At 35.3% G+C, this 19,763-nt stretch overlaps 1 protein-coding gene across 1 annotated transcript in view; it reads left to right on the plus strand.

Moving 5' to 3' along the window:
• KNDC1 (kinase non-catalytic C-lobe domain containing 1) overlaps window positions 1–19,763 on the plus strand; it is a 58,888-nt gene that overhangs the window by 4,923 nt on the left and 34,202 nt on the right. Inside the window, exons 3-5 of the mRNA XM_042818847.1 lie at window positions 1,702–1,760; window positions 18,254–18,400; window positions 19,575–19,692. Coding sequence (XP_042674781.1) covers window positions 1,702–1,760; window positions 18,254–18,400; window positions 19,575–19,692 — 324 coding nt within the window. The remainder of the gene's footprint in view (window positions 1–1,701; window positions 1,761–18,253; window positions 18,401–19,574; window positions 19,693–19,763) is intronic.

The following is a 19,763-nucleotide window of genomic DNA, read 5'->3' on the forward strand; positions in this document are numbered from 1 at the left end:
CTCAGGAAGCAAGCTTTGAGCCAAAAAAACAGAGAAGGATTCTCACAGTAACTTGTCTTAACTTGAAGTTTGGATAGGGAGAAAAGCTGGCTTTATATTCATAAGGGGATACGTATGAAAGATTTATTGCAGGGGATAAATCCAGTGGATTAAAGACTCCTCTAATATTTTTGCTTGCAGCTGGGAAAGAAAAATTGATTTCTTCATAAAAGTTTTAGTCTAATTGAATAGCTGGCAAATAACTGATCCAGGAATTCGCCCTATTCAAGTATTTAAGATGTATGATTATGGGAAATCCTGTATAATGCAGGTGATGTACAGATATTTTGTTCTCTGATGTCATACTAATCTCTAAGGAAGTGATTTTTTTTTTTTTTTTCCCCGAGTTCTTAAAATTGTGTTTTTCCTAGGAATGATTGGGGGGGAAAAAAGCATATGTTGTCCCCCTCCCCCCTCTCACACCCCCCACACCCCTGTGTCCTTGAGTCTTTCTCTTACCCTTTCCTTCAAATCTTGTTGTTACTTTGTTAAAATACTGTTTGCTAGATAAGGCCCTTCTGGAAGCTGTCTTTTCTTGGTTTCTCATAACTGTTACTTATGCATTTATTCTTCCAGAAGAAAATGATGACCTCTGGAGTTCCTTGCCAGTGAGAGAAAATGAGCAGCCTGTCACCTCTGCTTTTACAGAGTGCAGGTTCTGTGCTAAGGAAAGTGACAAACATCCAGTAGGATATTCTGCCAAGGGCTCTGATATCTTCTTGTCTGTTCAAATCAGACAAATCTCTATTTTAAACACTATGATTAAGGGATACAGAGAGTGTTACTGATTATTAAAAACTATACATTTGTACAGCCTTCAAACTGTTCCTTTGAAAGAAGGAAACAAAGGTAGCTGCCATTTGTAAATGTCAAACAAGTCTTACACCATGGATCTGAGGTTACTGTCTTCACAATATGCATCTCACTTCTGAAGTACAGACACAAAAGTTATATTAGAGCTAAAACTATGGTGAGTGTGTGATGTGTGTGAGTGTGCTGTTTTTTCTCCCTGTTGAGAAATTATCAACAGACTGTGATGTTACATGTATGCTTGTATGCAGCAGTAATTTCAGTTTCTCATAGGAAGTTCCTTTCTTCCTTCTTCAGCCTGCAGTAGCTTAGTTCTCTGTTAGGCAGCACCCACATAAGGAATGTACTTCCTCCATATATTACCATAATTAACTATGTCTTGGCCCATGAAAGAGAAGGAAGTTAGCTTTTCACTTTGCTTTTGCTGCTTGAACCCAGGTCTGCAGTGGAAACTACCAAATGAAAATGTCCTGTTAACCAAATACAAGCCATAGCTAATTCATACCTACTTAGATGATAACTTGGTCCAAGCATAAAGGTCTGAAGACGTGCCAGAAGTGGTTAGATGTGTTAAATAAATCTCTTTGGGGGTATTTTATCTATTTTGTTTCATGGTTGAAAAGGTATAGTATCTTCTGGTAGAAAGTTTGCTAATAACACTTTACTTGCAGTACTGGAAACACGGATAACAAGTTCTTTGTAGACTGGGGGTGAGTGAACCAAAATGCTGTTGTTTCCTGTATATCAAATAGTAATACAAGTTTTATGGTACAAACTCAAATTAGTATGTTTTTTTCTACGAGCACAACTACTAATTTCTAATCCAATACATTTTTTCTTTTCCTTTCAAAGATGATCCAGAAGGTGCCTTTGTTCCACCAGAATTTGATATCACCGGTAACACTTTTGAGGCAAGTTCATAAATTTCTGTAGAATAGTTGGATTTAACTTCTTCATTATTTTCACTGCACTAAATGCTCAGAATTCTTGGTGTACAATCTTAAAACATTTTAAGATTATGAATGGGAAATTGTGCTTCTTTAGGAGCATGCCATGTCTTTTGTAGTATTGAAGGGTATACTTAAAATTCTGTATTAGTTTTCTGTATAAACATTTGTTCACTAACTGTTAAAATGTGAGAATCTATTTTGACTGAATAACACATTGCCTTTAACCACAGCTGGTCCTATGTTACATTCACTGGTGTCCTTCATTCATTATATTTGCTTGTTTGGGGACTAGCCATGAACTTTTATGACTAAATATAAAATGTGTTTGCTATCTTCTTCAGTAAAATAATTCATGGAAGGGTAATCAGCAATATTATCTTTGGTTTAATGAAGAAGCAAATGACTATCTGTTGCTTCGCACTGCATAAATGCTCTACATTGTTAAATTAAATTAGATTTAAATTGTTTATACTAATTCATTAGCCTCCCAAATCAACCATCTCATTGCATACTGGAAGAGTGCTTGCTTGCTTAGCAGTATCTGTTGTTTTTTTTGTACACTTTTTTTTCCTAGCACGTGTTTTTTAGATAGAACATCTTGCAGATTAAAGCACTTGAATTATCATCATTCAGTATATAAAATAATTGAGTCTACTTTGTACATGGTACTGCACAAGAACCTTCTACCATTAGTAGTTTTCTTTTTCATAGTCATTTTTATTTCCCTTTGTATTCCCGGAGGGGGAAAGGGTAAAATGAATTACATAGTACTGCAAGTAAGATGAGAATGATTAAGATGGGGGGGTGACATGAGAGTAGTAGAGAGAGAGAATGTGAAATTGCACAGGCTTGGAAGTTTAGGAATGCAGTGTTCTTCTCTGTTGCTGTGCTTTTTGAATGTAGTTATGTAGATCATCGGAGTTGTATTGAAACTTTTTGTGCTCAGTATCCTGCTTGATCCCCAAGCTGGGATTTTCTGAGTTACTGACACTGGGAATCTGATGACACAGGGCTTCTCAGAGGAAGCCAGCGTTATGGAAAATAGAATAGTGCTTTGTAACTGAGGAAAGGAAGTTCTGAAGGGTGGTCCAAGGGAGATTATATTTCAGATTTTTTGTTATAATTCTGCTGCAGTTAAAAAATGCGCTGAAATAAATGTTCTCTGTACCTTGCTCCTCAAGAAGCCTGTAGGACCTGAGACAGACACTTTGAAGATTCAATCTTCAAGAGCTTGCATACTTTCTGCCCTTTTTCTGTCTCTAGGAGTTGCTGAACTCTGGTATGAATATGACAAATAAACACACTGAAGAAGAGACACGGGTCAAAGTGAAACGGGGATCTGGGAAGACTAGGAATACAAAGTAACCTGAAATTTTAGTTCTGTGTGATATACAAGGCCACTATATTCATCTTGTATAAAACTCCTCTGCATACAGTTTTATTATTTGAATCTTCTTATATGGTAGTTTGTATGAGCCTGTTAAGACTTCGGTGATTCCTAATACCAAGTACAGTGCAAGCAACAATTACACGGTCAGTGAAGGTTCTTTGAGTCAGGAGTGGCTCTGAACATTGACCCTTTTACTTTCTTTGCAAAGGCTGATGAAAGTACTTGAAGGTATGCATTCAACTGGAGGAGAAGCAATGCCATCGTGCTCTTTTCTGCAGTGAAATGGGGGGAAGGGCTGGGTATACTGATTTCTGTTCCTTTCCCTATTTCTTTATCTAACAAGTTGAGGAACCTTGCAAAGCAAGAGATCAGTGCTACAGGCCTGACCTGTTGCCTCAGCTGTTTTCCGTTCAGCGATCCACAGTGGTGCAGAAGGCTGACAAATCACTCTTTTTTTCCTTTGAGGTGGAGGTGTATCTGGGAATTGTGCCTCTTGTCAGCCAGGGGATGCTGAGTATTCATGGAATTCTCAAAGCTTTACCTGTTGCTGCTTGTAGCTTTGGTTCTTTTTAAAGTATTTAGGACCTGATCAGATTTTGGCTGGAATCTATACTGACCTCAATTTGCTTTAGTAGTTTCTAAAATAGGAGGTAGGTCTGATCCTTAAGTTACATTTACAAGATTATAAACTACTGTGATACTTCCAAGGTAATTGTTTCTTTCTTGCTGCTAATACTTAAACGTTCCTCTGTTTTTCAACAGTATTAATACATTTGTCTATTCCTTCATCCCTAGTTGTAATCTTCTATTATGCAGTAGTGGAATGGCATTGGTGTGTACATGTCTGTGAGGAAACCCTCTGCAATTTTGCTTTCTTGGTATTGTAAGATTCAATTGCTCTATACAAATAAGCTGCACCTTTTATAGGTGCCTGTAGAGGCATGAAATCTTTTGTTAGTGCTTCTTCCTTGGTAATGGTCTTAGTTTTTTTGTTGAAGGAACGTTTCTGCGGCTGTTCGCTTTCTGTTGCCAACAAAGTATACTAGTGTTTATATTGAAACTATTCAATGTCAGTATAAGGAGAGAATTAGTATTGGAACCACAGATTGTGTTTTTGGCGATCTTTGATTGCTACTAGTCTGGTGTCAAAGCTCAACTGATTTAAAATAGTCATGTCAGCCAGAGGTATCGCTTAATTCAAATGTGACCCATTTTGTAGCTTTGAAAATGGAAGTATACAATGCAGTTTGTATAGCTACTGGATGACTTCTCCCTCTTTAAACCTTTTTTTTTTAAAAAAAAAAAAAGAAAAAGAAAAAGAAAAAAAAGTCCTTCAAATAAAGCTACAGTTATTTCAACAAGAGATGTTTTGTTTCCTGCTTTGTGAATTACTGATCCAGACCTCTAATGGAGTTGTGACTCCAGTCTAATTAGTTACTAAACTTAGCTGGCACTCACAAGTACACCAGGGCAATAGACACAGGAAACAAATTGAAATGTATTATTGTTCTGGTGTCTGAAACAACACTATTTAAAATTTCAGTTTCTGGTGAGTATTTTAAATAGCAAGAGATATATAGCTTGCTCCTAAGGCCAATGCACAGAACTGAAAAGCATTGTAGTTATTTTTTACATGCTTTCTTTTAGACTTGTGCTTTGTTTCATGACTTGTTCTCTATTTGTAAAGTGAGAACACCAACTTCAGTTACTGTTAATAGTAGGAAAGTAAAAGCTAGCTCTCAAGGACTCCTCTATTCCATACCTGATATTAACACCAGCTCTTTATGGAGAAGAATGTTAAGAAGAAAGTAGCTGTGAAAGGGGCCAATGGTGACGTGTGGCCAGGCTCTGCATCTGGTGACTTTGTTAGTGCTGTCACTGTTTGAACCTGTGGGGCTGGAATAAAAGGGATGGAGGATGGATTGCTGTCTCTGAGGGGTTCCAGAGGCCTTGAAAAGATTGTTGCCAAGCACTTGGATCACTGTTTAATAGGGTAGTTTTATGATGTCCTCTTCTTGCTGGTGTAAGAAGAAAAAAGTGTATAATCACAATAAAAAAGAAAGCTGAACAGGTGCCTTTGTTCTCTGGGACCTCCTGGGTATCTATTCCTTTTAAATCTTTTCCTGTAATATTGCTATCTCCTTGCATGCTGTTGCTGTTACCATTGTGCCTTAGAAACTGTGCTGTTAATGGTTAATGCTGTAAAAAGAGAGGGGAATGGGATAAACGAGAGAAATGTTTCTGCCTTTCCTAGGAGATCATTTTTAGTGCTATGATCCATACTGCAATTCTAAAGAAGTGGATTATTTTACAGTACACTTAATACCATTTTTCCTTTTATTTTTAATACATATGCAAGTATGTGATGTTGTTGTGCTTGGTAAAAGCTTTCTTATCATGTCATCGAGCTGTTATTTGCCTGCCCTGATGGAAAGATGCTATAGTAAATACTGGCTTTTTTTTTTTTTCTTTTAAGTTTTCCCTAGATCTTGAGCTAAGTCAGCTACAAATAAATGTCTGAGTATAAAGGGCTAGTCTCAAATTATGTAATACTCTACTAGTGTGCTGTTGTAGGGAATAGTATAGAATGTGTGGTTTTTCTGTTCTAGAAAAATCATGAAGAGATGGAGTAGCAAAAATGTTTCTTTTAAAATTGGTGTACTTGAATAATTTGCTAAGCATATGTATATTCATCTTCAGTGTAAACTGATTCTTTATTCCCTTCTCTAAATAGGAAAGGTTTTTCTTAATGAAAATGGTCCCATGTCTCTCTTTTTTTTTTTTTTTTTTTTTTTTTTTCTGTGGGCACTACAGTGCAGGGCTTGTGAAATTTGACCAGTGGGAGGCACAACAGAAATAGCTAAATACTGGTGACTTCATTAATAGTTTTATTTCCATCGCTACAATAGAAACTGCCTCAGGTTAAAAACATTAGCTGTCTCAAACCAGTTTCAAGTAGCTGTTTGTCACTATCACAAAACTGCCATTGAGTCTGACACAGAGGTTCATTGATACAGAACCTCACATTTCTAAGACATGAGCTTTCAGTGAGATGAAGGACTAATGTCTGCCATGTATGAACTTGCATTTATAGTCTTTTAATAATATGGCTATTCAATTTCAGTTGTTCTAGTGAACCTCTAGAAATCAGTGAATTTTCAGTCTGCCTTTTTCTATGTCTGAAGCAGACTGGATAATGATTCTGTTTAATAACTTCTTTCATTATTTAGAAGTGATAAAATGCAGTAGTTCTGGGACTCAATATGCAGTAGTATTAAATTTTTTTCAGGTGTAAAAACTGGGGGTTGAAATAAGGTGATACTGACTTAAATACTGTGCTACCATGGAAGGAGAGGGGAGAAGTATGGGATAGGCACCAGGAAGAGAGTGAAGCTCTGCTTCCATCTTCTCAGCTAGAACTTCTTGTTGCTTTTTGCTGCTACAGCAGGTGTGAGGCATGCAGTAATCCCAGTGGTGACTGGAGTCAGAAACAGTAAAGGCTGATTGCTGGCATTCTCTTTATCAAAATGTGACAACTGTTGACTTGAAGTTCTCAGTGGATTATAGATTATTTAGTCAACAAACCAACAAAAACTTTCAAGTGTCTCAACAACCTTATTTCAAATAGAGAAGATGAACTAAAGATATTTTAAGAGTCTCAATAGTTAAAATTCATGACTTTTATTGCTATGAGATGTGTCAAGACACTTGGATTGTTATCTACCATGTTCATATAAACATTTTATATGTATATAAATGCATGCATTGAAAAGCCAAATTAAATTTACTGATCTAGAGAATAGATAAGGAAAGGCCTGGGGTGTATGTATAATTTGGTCCTACTAAAGAAAACTGAGCTGACGGTTTGGTGCTGCAGTATTTCTCAGTAGCTGATCATTACTGAGCTAGTGCTCAGGTCTCAGCTGTTGGTCCTTCTCTAAATTATAAAGCTGTCTTCTTTCCACTGAATCAAAACAGTGGAAGTTATAAAGGAAGTTTTGCCTTTGCTGCTTCTCTGGCATTTTAAAGCAGTGGCTTTGAATGTTATGATATTACTACTGTTCTGTTCTTTCTTTAGTTCTGAGAAGAAAAAGAAAACTTTTTGCCTGTTCTTCTGGAGGGTTTTTTTGGTTTTGTTTTTATATGATGGAGAACTAAGTTCTTTGAAACAGCTAGTGTCCTTTCTATTGAGTTCTACTTCCGTTGGTTTCATATAGGCTCCTTTGGAGACTCATTCTGTCCAACAGCAAAAAGGCTTCTCATCAGCAAATGGTAGCTTCTCTTTTAGTCTAAATCATTCTATTTTCTGAGTGTATTTAAGGCTGTCTTTTTCTTCAGTAACAAAAATAAATTACTTTTATTTAGTTGTGTGTGCCTCTACTGTGCTATAGAAGAGTAAATGAAATCCTCCTGCTCTTGCTCTTACATCATTGACCCAACTAAGGAAAGATGAAGAACTTTACACTGAATAATATCACCCTTTAGTTGCTTTACACAAAGAGCTAACCAAAGGAAGGAATGTGAGACCAACAGTTGAAAAATTTTTGTCATCTGTCTTTTTTTCTTATTTCTTTTCTTTTTAAATGTATATGATCTCTTAGAATGTATAACTTGATGTCCCCAAAAAACCCCTACAGCTTGTTGCTTAGTTCTGAAGTTGCAAACTTAGCACATTTCTTTTCTCACGGGCTTCTTGAGCCTACTGTCTCTAAATCTGAACCATAACTTTTCAGGCTTGCTTTTATTTTCATCAATAGAATTGTCTTAGGGGCAGAAGAATCTCTCAGAAGACAAATGACTGTGTATAGATAACCTATTTTATGAAAATATGTAGTACTTTGTCTCTTCCTTACTTCATTATTAAGTGGGTTTATTAAAGCTATCTGTTTTCCTTATGACTGGGGGAGATTTATTCTTTCACACAAAAGCTTTTTTCTGAGCTGCTTAGTTGAGGATTTTGTTGCTGTGAGGAAAAGATTACTTAAATTAGTGTTTTATCTTAAAGCAGCTGGTATGTGTGGTAGTTTACCATTGTAGCAGCCTGATGGGTGATGCTGACTGATTTTGCAGATTAGTTCCCTTAAAAAACAAAAAGCTACAGAAAGAAGCACATGTGATTTTCTCCCAGTATGTTTGTGCTACATCGTAACTCTAGGCTCTTTAAAGGTGCATAAATATTTTGGATCAGTTGTTCTGTGGCCTTTTCTAGATGAGCTCTTCCAATCAGTTCTGATAGCTTCATCTGTAACTGAGAAGGTGTCTTCCTTAGTTCTGGTGGAATAATCTGTTAGTTTTCAATTGTAACCATTCACATGAATTTCTTTGGTCCCATCATGGCCTTGCTGGACGAAAGAATTTAATTGTGCTTTCTGCTTATTTCTGTAATTTACTCTTTACCACATTTCAGAATGCTTTCCATGTCATTACTTTATGTTTAAATGCCTCTGTCCTGCATTTTGTATGCTTTATGTGGTTGTTCAGGTCATTTGTAAAGATTCATGGTTATTGTTAATGTCTGGAGACTTCAGATTACTGAAACAATGAGAAATATTTTTAACCATTTGCATTTGCTGAAAAAAAGTTTTCATGACTGTATGAAAGCATTCATAAATACTTCATTTTTGAAAGGTTTGACTTAAAGGTAGGTGGCAGATGAGAAGTTTTCCTAGGCTCCAGATGAAATTTTGAGACTACTTCAGTCTGCTCTGTAAGTTGGATGGTTATAGAGTTATCTCATTTGTCTGCTTTAAATTCAGTCAACAGAAATTCCAGGGTTATGAAAAAATGTGTGCCATTTACGTGTCATTCTCCTTAATTACAGAATTTCAAGGAAGCTCCTTTGAGAACTAATCACTTGTATTTCAATTTTAGGATCTGAATACCTGGAAAATGCATTGCAGGTGGCTTAGGCTTTCTCAGGTGACCACTAGATCAGGTTTTTTATTAGTTGGTATATGTCTTCTCCAGGATTCTTGAGCTTCTGAGCTCTTCCACTAAGTTAATGAAGTCGGATACTCCTTGCTCTCAACTATGAAGTCAACAGATGTTGCTGCTTTACTTAGTAATATTGATTTAATCAGGCTGTCACTTTGGAGGAAACAATCTGTGAACGTAGTATATGTGTTACACTTCCTGTGTGAAATTCTTTGTGTGTGCAGTACTGTTCAAGTCATATCATGGTTATATAAGTCATTTCTATGCGTCTCATCTAATTGACAAGAGAGAGCAGAATTCGCTTCTGCAACGAGTATTTCTCTATGAATCTTTTTTAGAAACAAACAAAAATCTTTTTTGTTTATCTTCCTGTTTGCATTCCTGGCATACTATGAGAGCTACCTATTGACCTGTTATTTCAGTCACATGCAGCTCCTGTAAAAATCAGTGTTCTAAGAGAGTTAAAAAAAAAAAAAAAAAAGTTTGAGGGCAGAGGCAGTGATGCTCTTTAGATGTTGTCTGCTGAAATATTATGTAATAATGTAAGTTAAGAAGTGTTTGGCCAACTTTTTATGTCTACAGTTCATGAAAGATCCTAGTTTCTTGTAGAGAATTAGGAAGAATCTACCTAGATTAATTTCAAGGAAGAATTAACACTTGCTATACAGTAATAAATATTTTGCTAGAATCTTGATGTCTTTGGTTCATGGCACAGTAATGGAACTGGAGAGCTCTTTGAGTTCATTGGCCCACAGTGCTCTTAACTGTAAGTATTCATCTTAAATTCTTTAGCTCTGAAACGTGGAATAAGTATATCCCCACAGAGGATTGTGTGACTGAACTATTTAGCTCAGTGGTTTATCAATAAGCAGCTTATATTTTAGGTAAAGGGTATACTTTTTAAGACAAAACTTCAATGACTGCAAATAATACGCTTGCTATACAATGAAAAAGATCTTGCATGTGTGCAGTTGAGGGAAGATAAAATGAGCCTGCTCAGCATTCATATAAAGGCTTCCCAGGTTTCCTTGTTTCTGTGCCTACAAGGGAATAAGAATAAGGTTAGTTTACTGAAGCGATAAACGAATTACCTATGGGGGGTAACTTATAAGTAGGGAGGTTAATGGCTGATAAAGCATAAGGAGAATTGTGATATGTGAAACTTAGTTCCAAAAAGAGTTTAAAAAATTGCATTAAGAAGCTTTAAAGATATATGCTGTCTAACCTTTGAGGTCTTTAGGAGTTTTACTGCAATACTTTTCTTTGCCTGTCATAATTACACTTCTACAGTCTTGCAGGAGAGTAGTCAGTTGGGGCTATTCATTAGTGTTAATCTCTGTGATTATGGGAGACTGAAAATGGAAGTGTTAGAAACATGTTCGTAATTTGTGTCATCAAAGATAAGAGTAATTTCACGGACGCAGGCTGGTTTTAAAACAGTCAGCTAGCTTGTATGTTATTCTTTGTGTGACTTCTTTAAGCAAAATGGATATTTACAACAGTCACTGACAGTGGCTCAAGATATGTCTGTCTTTACTCTAGCAACTGGAGTAACAGCCTCTTAAAACTATCTTGCAGTAAAGTTGAAAAATTCATATTTATTCTGGATGTAGCTTTGGATCGACAGAATTGGTTTTCAGATTCATCACTGCCAGAGATACTGGAAATTTAGTCTGTGGACAGCAGTCAACTTTTCTATATAGCCATGTAGAAAATCAGAACAGCCATTAAAACAACGTGTTTGCAAGTAATATGGAGACTCCTGTGAGCTTATCAAATGTTTCTTAAATAAATTTTAAGCTCTGACCAAAGAAGACCTGAAAAAGACACAAAAAGAGCAACCTAAGATTAGAAAAGATTAGGAAGCAAGTCAAAAGGTATACTTTATATTTAAAAAAAAAAAATAAAATAAAAAAAAAAAATAAAAATAAAAATTAACACTGTATTTTTCAAATAAATTGGAAAGGACTGTAAACCGAGTAGGTTAAAGGTGTGGGCCAAAAATAAAAGTGTATGGAAGTGTAAAAAATAAAAAAATAAATTGAGCAATATAATTGAAATCTATCGAAGGCAGGAAATGTTACCCAGAGTCTTCAAGTCAGCAGATCAAGAATGTATTAAAATTTTTCAAAGAAAGCTGTAGCAGAAAAAAATGAAAAACTGCATGATTTTTCTAATCCTTTTCTGTGCAGAGGAACCTTCAGGAGGTTCTAACACTGCAGTGGTTCTTCATGGGAAGCCATCTATATTTTTATTTAATCAGCGTTAGTAGAATAGACTATTGACCATGTTGACAAAATTAGCTGTAAAATTTCTATGTGCAGATGGTGAAGCAGCATTCATAAAGGAAGTAATTACTTGCAGTGATATTCTCAAGTCTGGAAGAAGATGCCATGAGGGAGAAATTAGGCTTGAAATCTGCAAAGCCTTTCTTAGCAGCAGCCATACAGTGATTACTTGCCAGCCCTCATAAATGAAAAAAATACTTGGCAACAATGAAGTATATACAGGTGGAGTTAAAACAAACATGAGGAAATACTTCTTTGTTATGCGCTTAACTGTGGAAATTCCTGTAAAGCCAGAATGCAAAAAGATGTGTGGATAAAATTTAGGAAATTTTAGAAAAATTAGGAATTTTTAGAAAAATATTTTCCAACCATTACAGATCAGCAGCCCTCGGCTAAAAGGCAGTGAGATTAGAGTGACGTTCTAGGTAAGGCTTCCTTAGTTCAGACATATCTAGAGCATATCGCAAGAAACCAAAGCATAATAAAATGTAGTAAAAATAGTCATACTGTATAAGTGCACTTAGACTTTGATTGGTTCTTTTCTAAGTTGTAGCATTGCTTTTTAGATGATTGCATCTGCAACGTCTTATTTATGTTTTGCAATGTAAACTGATCACCTAGCACTTGCCAAAGAACATGTTAAGACTTGAAAGTGTTCACTTAGTTGTTACGCCAATAAAAAGGCAATTGGAGACTTGAAATACATGCAGATTGCAAATGGGAATGAATAGTTTGGGGTGAATCCGATCTGTGGCTGCATTTCATTTTCTGTTTTGTAAAGAAGCCTCGTACAAGAACTTTTCAGACAAAACTGAGAAGCTACTGCCTCTAGAAGGGATATACTGCAAGTGTAGCGTTAGTTTAAATGTTACTTTTTTGACATGTTGCTAATTCAGGATAGAGTATATGTTTTGTGGATAGCCTTCTGGTTAAGGCTTCCAGCATATTCTGCAGATCATCTATGCACTCAAAATGCCAAAAGAATAAAAAGCTACTGTTAAATGACGTGTCTTCTAGTAAACAGTTTGTTTACGCAGAAAAGAGTTCTACAAGAAAGGAAAGTATTGAAAATAATAATTGGTCCATTTCCCTCTCATTTTGTTGCTGAAGGATGTTGCTATGAGTTCCATTTGCACAAAAAACACTTTAGAGTGAGCTAGCATATTAAAAAAAAAAACATAAGTAATTATTAAATGTTTTCTTCTGGAGGCAATTTTGTTAAGCATTAACTTGAATTTGTTTAAATATGCAATTCATATATTTATAAATTGCATGAATATGTAATTTATAAGACACTGAAGCTTTCACTTATGGTACCTTTAAATGATTTGAACTTTGACAGGGTGAAAACATCTATATATTTTCCATCAATCTCAATAAAGGAGAGAAAAATGGTGTATGGTAAAATAAGGGTCAGAGCACAGTATCAAAACAGAAGTTGTCTTGTTCTTTTCCTGTAATTCCAAAAATATTTTACAAGAAGTATTAATTCTATTACAGTCTTTCTTTTCTAGTTTTGCTGAATATCTAAATTTCTAAACTCAGTGAAATCTCAATACAAAATGTAAATAGACATTATTCATAATCCTAAATGCTTATGCAGTTGTTAATCAAAAGCTCTTTTGTGAGTTTTTTTTTCTGCATTGTTTTTCTGCAAATATGAGCTCCAATAGAAGCCTAGTTCTTGAGCCCTGCCAAGCATTGATACAACAGAGCCTCTGTCGTGCTCTGTGTAGGCCTGGAGTTTTTGCTTCTTCTCCTGATCTTTTAATTTATAGAGTTTTCAAACGAGAGTACATCGTTATTTTCTGATTTCACTTCCTGTAGTGTGAACTGATCATAAAATGGTATGCAGCAAGCCAAATAACTTTGGATTGGAACTGATGGATGCCTTTTTGAATATATTTTGCTCATAGTATAAAATTTTAGTGCTGTGAGAAACTGTTCTCTGCCTAAGCCTGAAGATTAAAAAAAGTGTCATCTTCACTTTCTGAATATTTATTTTATTACTTTTGAGTCTTGCTGCGCCTTTGTCTTGGAAAACAATCTAGTATAATTAGAATGCATCTTTGAAGCCATTTGTATGATTGTCATCTTCAAATTTTCCTCAAACATAGAGCTCCCTTTCTGAAAAGAATATATTCAGGACCTCACATACTTGTGGCTTTCCCAAGGACAGCTTTTCTTTGTGTTACTGTTTTGATTTTTAAAGCATGTTATTTCCCCTGTGGCCTTCCCAGTAATGCATACTGTGATCCTTGCTACTTTGGATTAAGTGTGGATGTACTCCTTAGAAAGCCAGGTCTCCAGATCTGGATTTTAATATAACTTCTCCTTCCCTGTGCTTTTATTTTATCTTTTTCTTTCCCCTCCAAGCTGATAGAGTAATATAGTCTTACCATCATGGCCAAGGTACTTGTTACAAGTTGCTTATGGTCTTTGACTTGAAAGCTGCTTTAGGAACTGTGAAGAAAGTTGATTGTTGTTGTTTATTTGTTTTAATTTGTCTTTTCCCTTTTGAATCTTACTTGAAATGCGTGCTAGTTACCAACTTCTGCAATGTAGCAATTCCTATAATTCATTCTCCCTAGGGTTTAAAACCATTTCTTGGTTTATGGTTAATATCTCCCTCGCTGCCCCTCACAAGCGACAAAATCTTCACTGGAAGGGGGGAAATTTAGATTGTGAGGTTAATTTCACTGAGAGCAGTCAGTTTTTAGTGGGCATCAGATCTTTTACACATGTGAATTTACTTTATCTATTGCATTTGTCATCTTGAATTCCTCCCAGAAGGTGAAAACAACTTCTTAAACAGTGTGGTAAGTAAAAGCAGCACTTTTGATGCATGAATTTGGAGAATACCCCACCTAGTGGATGACCATAAACTAATTTTCTCATTGTTCCACTTAAGATAAAAGGCTTAAGGTTAAGTTGAGCTAAAGAACAGTTTTTTCATGGATACCTTAGTAAAAGCAAAGTGGTATAATGTGATGATGTGAAATATGTCATGTTGAAGCAAGAAATCTGTTTTTCTTTATGCTTTCTATGCTCTGTAAGTCTAATACCTGTGTCCAGAAATTCACATAAAGATTGGAAGATGAGTGGCTGGAGAGCAACTCATTAGAGAGGGATGTGGGGGTGCTGCTTGACAGCAGCAGACTCAACATGAGCTAGCAATGTGCTCTGACAGCCAAGAGGGCAAACTGAATTTTTAGGTGTATTAAAAACAGCACAGCCAGCTGATCAAAAGAGGTTTTTCTCCTGCTATATTTAGTGTCACTGCAGCTGAACCTTGAATATTGTGTGCAGTTCTGGGCTCCATAATATAAAAAATCAAGTTCAGGTACTCGAATACATTTGGAAGCAGGCAACAAAGCTAGTGAAAAGGCTAGAAGGCATGTCCAGTGAGGAGAGCCTGAGGGCACTTGGGTTGTCTAGCTAGAGAAAAGGAGACCATGAGGTGATCTTCTTGCTCTCTATGAATTTCTAAGGAGGGGAAGTGGAAGGGAGATCCAGACTGGGGGAGAGGGGAGAAGTACCATGTTAAAATGTACCTGTGAAAATGTATTTGCTAAATACACATATGGATGAAATAGAAAGCAGTGTGTTTATAAAAAATTGTGTTGTGTTTGTGGCAAAATAGATAAGGGTAAAATAAGTCCTTCATTTTCCTATGTAAGAGGTTCCTCCAAAATATGCAACTCTTTGAAATCAGTAGAAGCAAAACATGTTGGTATGTTATAAATCTATCTGACCTCACCTTTCTTTCTTTGCCTGCAAAGAATTAAAAATTTCTAGACTCAAATTTTGGAGATCATGGAGACCAGGGGATGCAAGTTCCCCACTGTGAACAGAGATTAGTTGAAAAAAGTGAGGTGAGGTAATATATCACTCTGCCCTTCCTTTTTCTATGTCCTATCGCATCCATGTTCATTATTAAGTGGATGAAGAAATTTTTTTTAGAAGGTGGGTTTTCTTGTTCCCTCAAAGTAGTTTTCCTCATTTCTGTCCTGCTTTTGGAGCTGATGTTTGAGTTTTTTATGCAGCAAGATTACATTCCTTACCAAGAGAAGTCTACGTAATCTTACATAAGCTTAAGCACCATCTATTTAGAATAGACACAACGTTCTGTAAATGAAGAATCATACACATTTTCTGGAGACCTAAATGTACAAGTAATGTCTAAATGATAAAATTGCCTTGAGAGTTATGTCTACACACGTGTTCAAAATTCCACAACTGCGTAAAAAGAGAAGGCAGGGACAAGAATTTATTATCCATGTTATCCATATTATAGTCTCCCCGGGTTTCCAGAAGTAATCTGCTTGTTAAATGGCAACAAAAGGAAGAAGAAATGTTTCAAGTAAGCCAACTATTTGAGGTAAACTATTTCTAATTCTTACTTCAGGACTACAGGTATAGCCTCTTGATGCGAGTTGTTAAAGACATGCCAAGCATGACAACACTGTCTATTCCTGGAGGCTTAGTTGCTGTGTTATTTTTGTTCTTTTTCTTTTACCCTACAAATGAGTAAGTAGATTTCTTTTTATTTCCTGCTGTTGCATCTGTAAACCTTAACACTTGTATTTTATACAACACTATATCAAATAAATAAAAGTGCAGGATTCACTGATAGAGTACATATACTAGGTATTATTACTTTTGCTGCGTGATGCAAAACCACATTAGTGATATATTGTCTTAAAATATCATCTGTGAAGCTTTGATATCAATTGTATAGCGATCATTTGTTAGTCTGAAAGCATATTTTCCAAATAAAACTTTTTACCCTTTGCTGAAATTAGAATAGAGAGATTTAAACTGGTTATTCTGCTCAGCAGTACCTTCTGAGTTCAGATGTGTTCACATACAGTATTACTTCATCTGGTATTCTGACATTATTTGGTCTTTTTGGTATAAGTCCACCTTAAGTGAGTTTCTGGATATACTGCTTATATTTGAATGTTAAGTTTCAATAACTTGTACATTACAATTTCTTTCCAACATTTTTTAGAGGAGTTACTAATTTCTTCTTTTAACAGTCTCTTGTTGCAGGTCGTATCAAATAATGTCATTGATGTCATGTTCTTGTAGGTCATATCAAGTATATTGAATAACTCGTATCAAATATGTAAATTCCCACAGTATAGTTATGTTTGTAGAAAAAGTTATTTATTTTCTTTTTTGTTCTTACTGATATATTTTTTTTCATGATTTATATGTAGAATTTTGCGTTATGGTGTCCTTTAATAAATGATCTAATAAGATATGTTCTCTCATTGAAACAAAGCTTAATGTCAAAAACAGTAAGTCCGACACTTCTTTCTCATTGCTCAAAACCCTATGAAGCAGTCTGGGGAAAAAAGTTATACAACTATCTTCATACGTGTTCAGGAATTGGAGAAGGAATTTTAGTTAAATTTCTTCTGCACACTGGAAAATAAGCATAATTCTAGTTTTTTGTCTCAATAGTTACTGGCCTGTTTAAGGTGGACTTTAAAAAGATGTTAATTTATAGCTAGTTTGTTTTACAGCAAGTTAAATTATCGATTATTATGTTGTTTTGTAATTTGTAAGATCATCATCCTCTAAATATTTATTTCTGAGAAGTATATATGAGTTCTGTTGTGAGTAACTCTGTTAGTCTGGATTAGAGATTGTTTTTCTGCAATTGAAATGTGTGTGGGTGGCGGTAGGAATAACTTTTGAAAGTATGAAGAAAAAATTGCCTTCCTGTTAGTGGTTTAGATGCTTAGGCTTTGTAGTTCCATGTCCTTCTGCTACTATTGACTGTTCTGGTCTTGCAACAGAAATAATACAGTCTCCCCTCCATTAGAGGTGCTAACATGCTTTAATGAGAAGATCAGGTGCAGAGGGGGCAAATCACTTTTTATCTTAGCCTTCCTTGTACAGACAGATTCTTAAGACACAAAATTTCATTATTTTATTTGAACATTGTTTCATTTGAACACTTTTTTTCCCTGGTTTTCAATAAATTTGAATTTGACTGTACTACATCTATATATTGATCTATTTTTTGCAAGTTTTTACTCAAAAATTTTATTAATATTTTACTGAATTGCGTCCACTGAACGGAATGTGCAATTAAAGTGCAAGCCATTGTGGATAAATTACCATTGCTACTAAAACAGATCTGAAATGGTTGCTTTTTAGCGAATAAATAAATAAAATTTGAAATAAGAGATAGCTGTATTGTATGGAAAAAATAAATACAATTAGCACTGGATGTGAGAGCATCACTTGCTCAGCTCATTTTGTTTGTGCTAATTGCAAAGTTGTGGGCTTTAACAGAAAGAGAGTATGCAAATATGGAGTAATTCTTAGAATCCGTAAGTATCTTCTGAGGCAAGGAAATGGTATTGTGCTATACTGTTTCTGTTCGTTCTCTTTTACCTTGATAGTAAGTTTAATTTGTCAAATACTTTTATTGGTAACAGATAATGTCACTTCAATCTCACAGCATGTTTCTAACTTAAATACCACTTACAGGCACACCCAGCTGGGTTTTATTTTTAAAAGTAACTAATGAACAGTTTAGTACTGGTTAGTGAGAAAAAATAATAGTTCTAACGGGACCGAGGGGTTATTTCTTTTTGTCTTTAGTGAGCACATTCCACAAAGCAGGACTGAAGCCCCTTTTACTTCTTCCTATTCTGTTTAAATTCAACTAACCAGTAAACTGTTACCTTGTAAGTTAAAAAATGCAAACAATGTGAGATATTTCCCTTATGTTCTCAGAGCTCTTTTGACAAGAGAATTGGTAACATATTCAATGTCTTTTTTTTTTTTTTTTTTTTTTTTTTTTTTTAAACTCAATACAGGCACACATCTATTCCTTGGGTGCCACATTGAAAGCAGCTATTGAATATATAGTAGAACCAGAGACAGAATCGGAATTTGGGCAAGATCTGCATACTCTCTTGGAACAAATGCAAGAGGAGAATCCTGAAAATAGGCCAGATATTGAGGTAAAAAACAAACAAACAGAAAAAAAACCTCTCCATAATTTTCCATTTAAAAAAAATGACAGAAATGCATATGCATGTGTGATTATTAATAGAAATGCTGTTTATATGTAATATGCTTGGAATATTATATGCTACTGCAAAGCTGAAGTTTTCCCAGGCTCAGCAGAATTGCTTCTCTTTTCCTAACCTAGTAGAAATACGTTTTTGATATCAACTGTAAATGACTTGGGGTGATTCCATTTTTAAGAGAACTGTATGTAACGCTTGTGGATCTAAACCTCCTCATTAACTTCTACTTCCTATTTAATTTTTATTTTATGGAATATAACAGTTGTATAAACGTAACTTTCCTTGGCTTTAGTTCTGCTTGAAAATTGTGTTTGTCTTTTCCTTCTGAGCTGATGGTGTACTTTTAAACTGGCATTGTACCCCTGATCAATACTTTGCAGAAAGAATGTTGCAACAGAGGAATGAATAGATTTGTTTCCACAAAGCAAGTAATACTCATTCTCTGGTTGAGGACTGTCCAAGCAAGAGACTGTTATTGATATAGAGCTTGCTTGATCAGCTCCTGGATTTCTATTAATATACTTCAGATCATGTCAGGAAAGGGATTGTGTAGCAATTGGTCTGTAATACCTGAAAACTGTTGCTGGCTGCTCAAGCTACCCAAAAAATGGAGTGAACCAAGGCTGGCCTATAGTAGTGCATAAATGTTGTTTTGTAATTATCTATACTTTTCCCTTCCTTTTTCACTGGACTCTTGGTTGAGCAGATGGGAGTAGTGGGAGTACTGAGGGCAATCATACTGCTTGATTCAAGTGCATCGCTGGCTGCTTAAAAATAATCCATGCTAGCTTTTTACATTTGCAGTACATTATTCATGCAGGATGACAGTTAAGATGATTAATTTTTATCAGTTGTTCAGTGTGTTCTAACTGTAGGCTAGAACTTGAACTGTATTAAATAATCTCATGATAGCCCATGGTAAAAATGATAAATGAATTCAACGACATAATAGAAATGTAGAGTATAATGAACTGTGCAAGAAAGACCTCTCCAGTGTAACATCTTATAATTTCAGATGTACTGTGCAAGTTAACATGATTCACTTTACTCAAAATTCACATATCTATTCATTATTAAATAAGTATTTAACACTAATTTTCTCTAGAGTATTTTGTCATTATGTGAGGAAAAACTGAAGATTGCTTCATCAAGTAGTATTTGTCGAAGCCTGTCTGCTGTTGGAAGAAGGGTTCTTTCAATTGAATCATTTGGTGCTTCTCAAGGTAAGCTTAAAATATACTTAAGCTAGAATTTTAAATTGTAGCATATCTAAAGATTTCTAAAATACTGTATA

Source organism: Centrocercus urophasianus, unplaced genomic scaffold, assembly GCF_019232065.1.
Source record: "Centrocercus urophasianus isolate 14NV4802_14NV808 unplaced genomic scaffold, USGS_Curo_1.0 seq_17, whole genome shotgun sequence".
In the NCBI taxonomy this organism is placed as follows: Eukaryota; Metazoa; Chordata; class Aves; order Galliformes; family Phasianidae; genus Centrocercus; species Centrocercus urophasianus.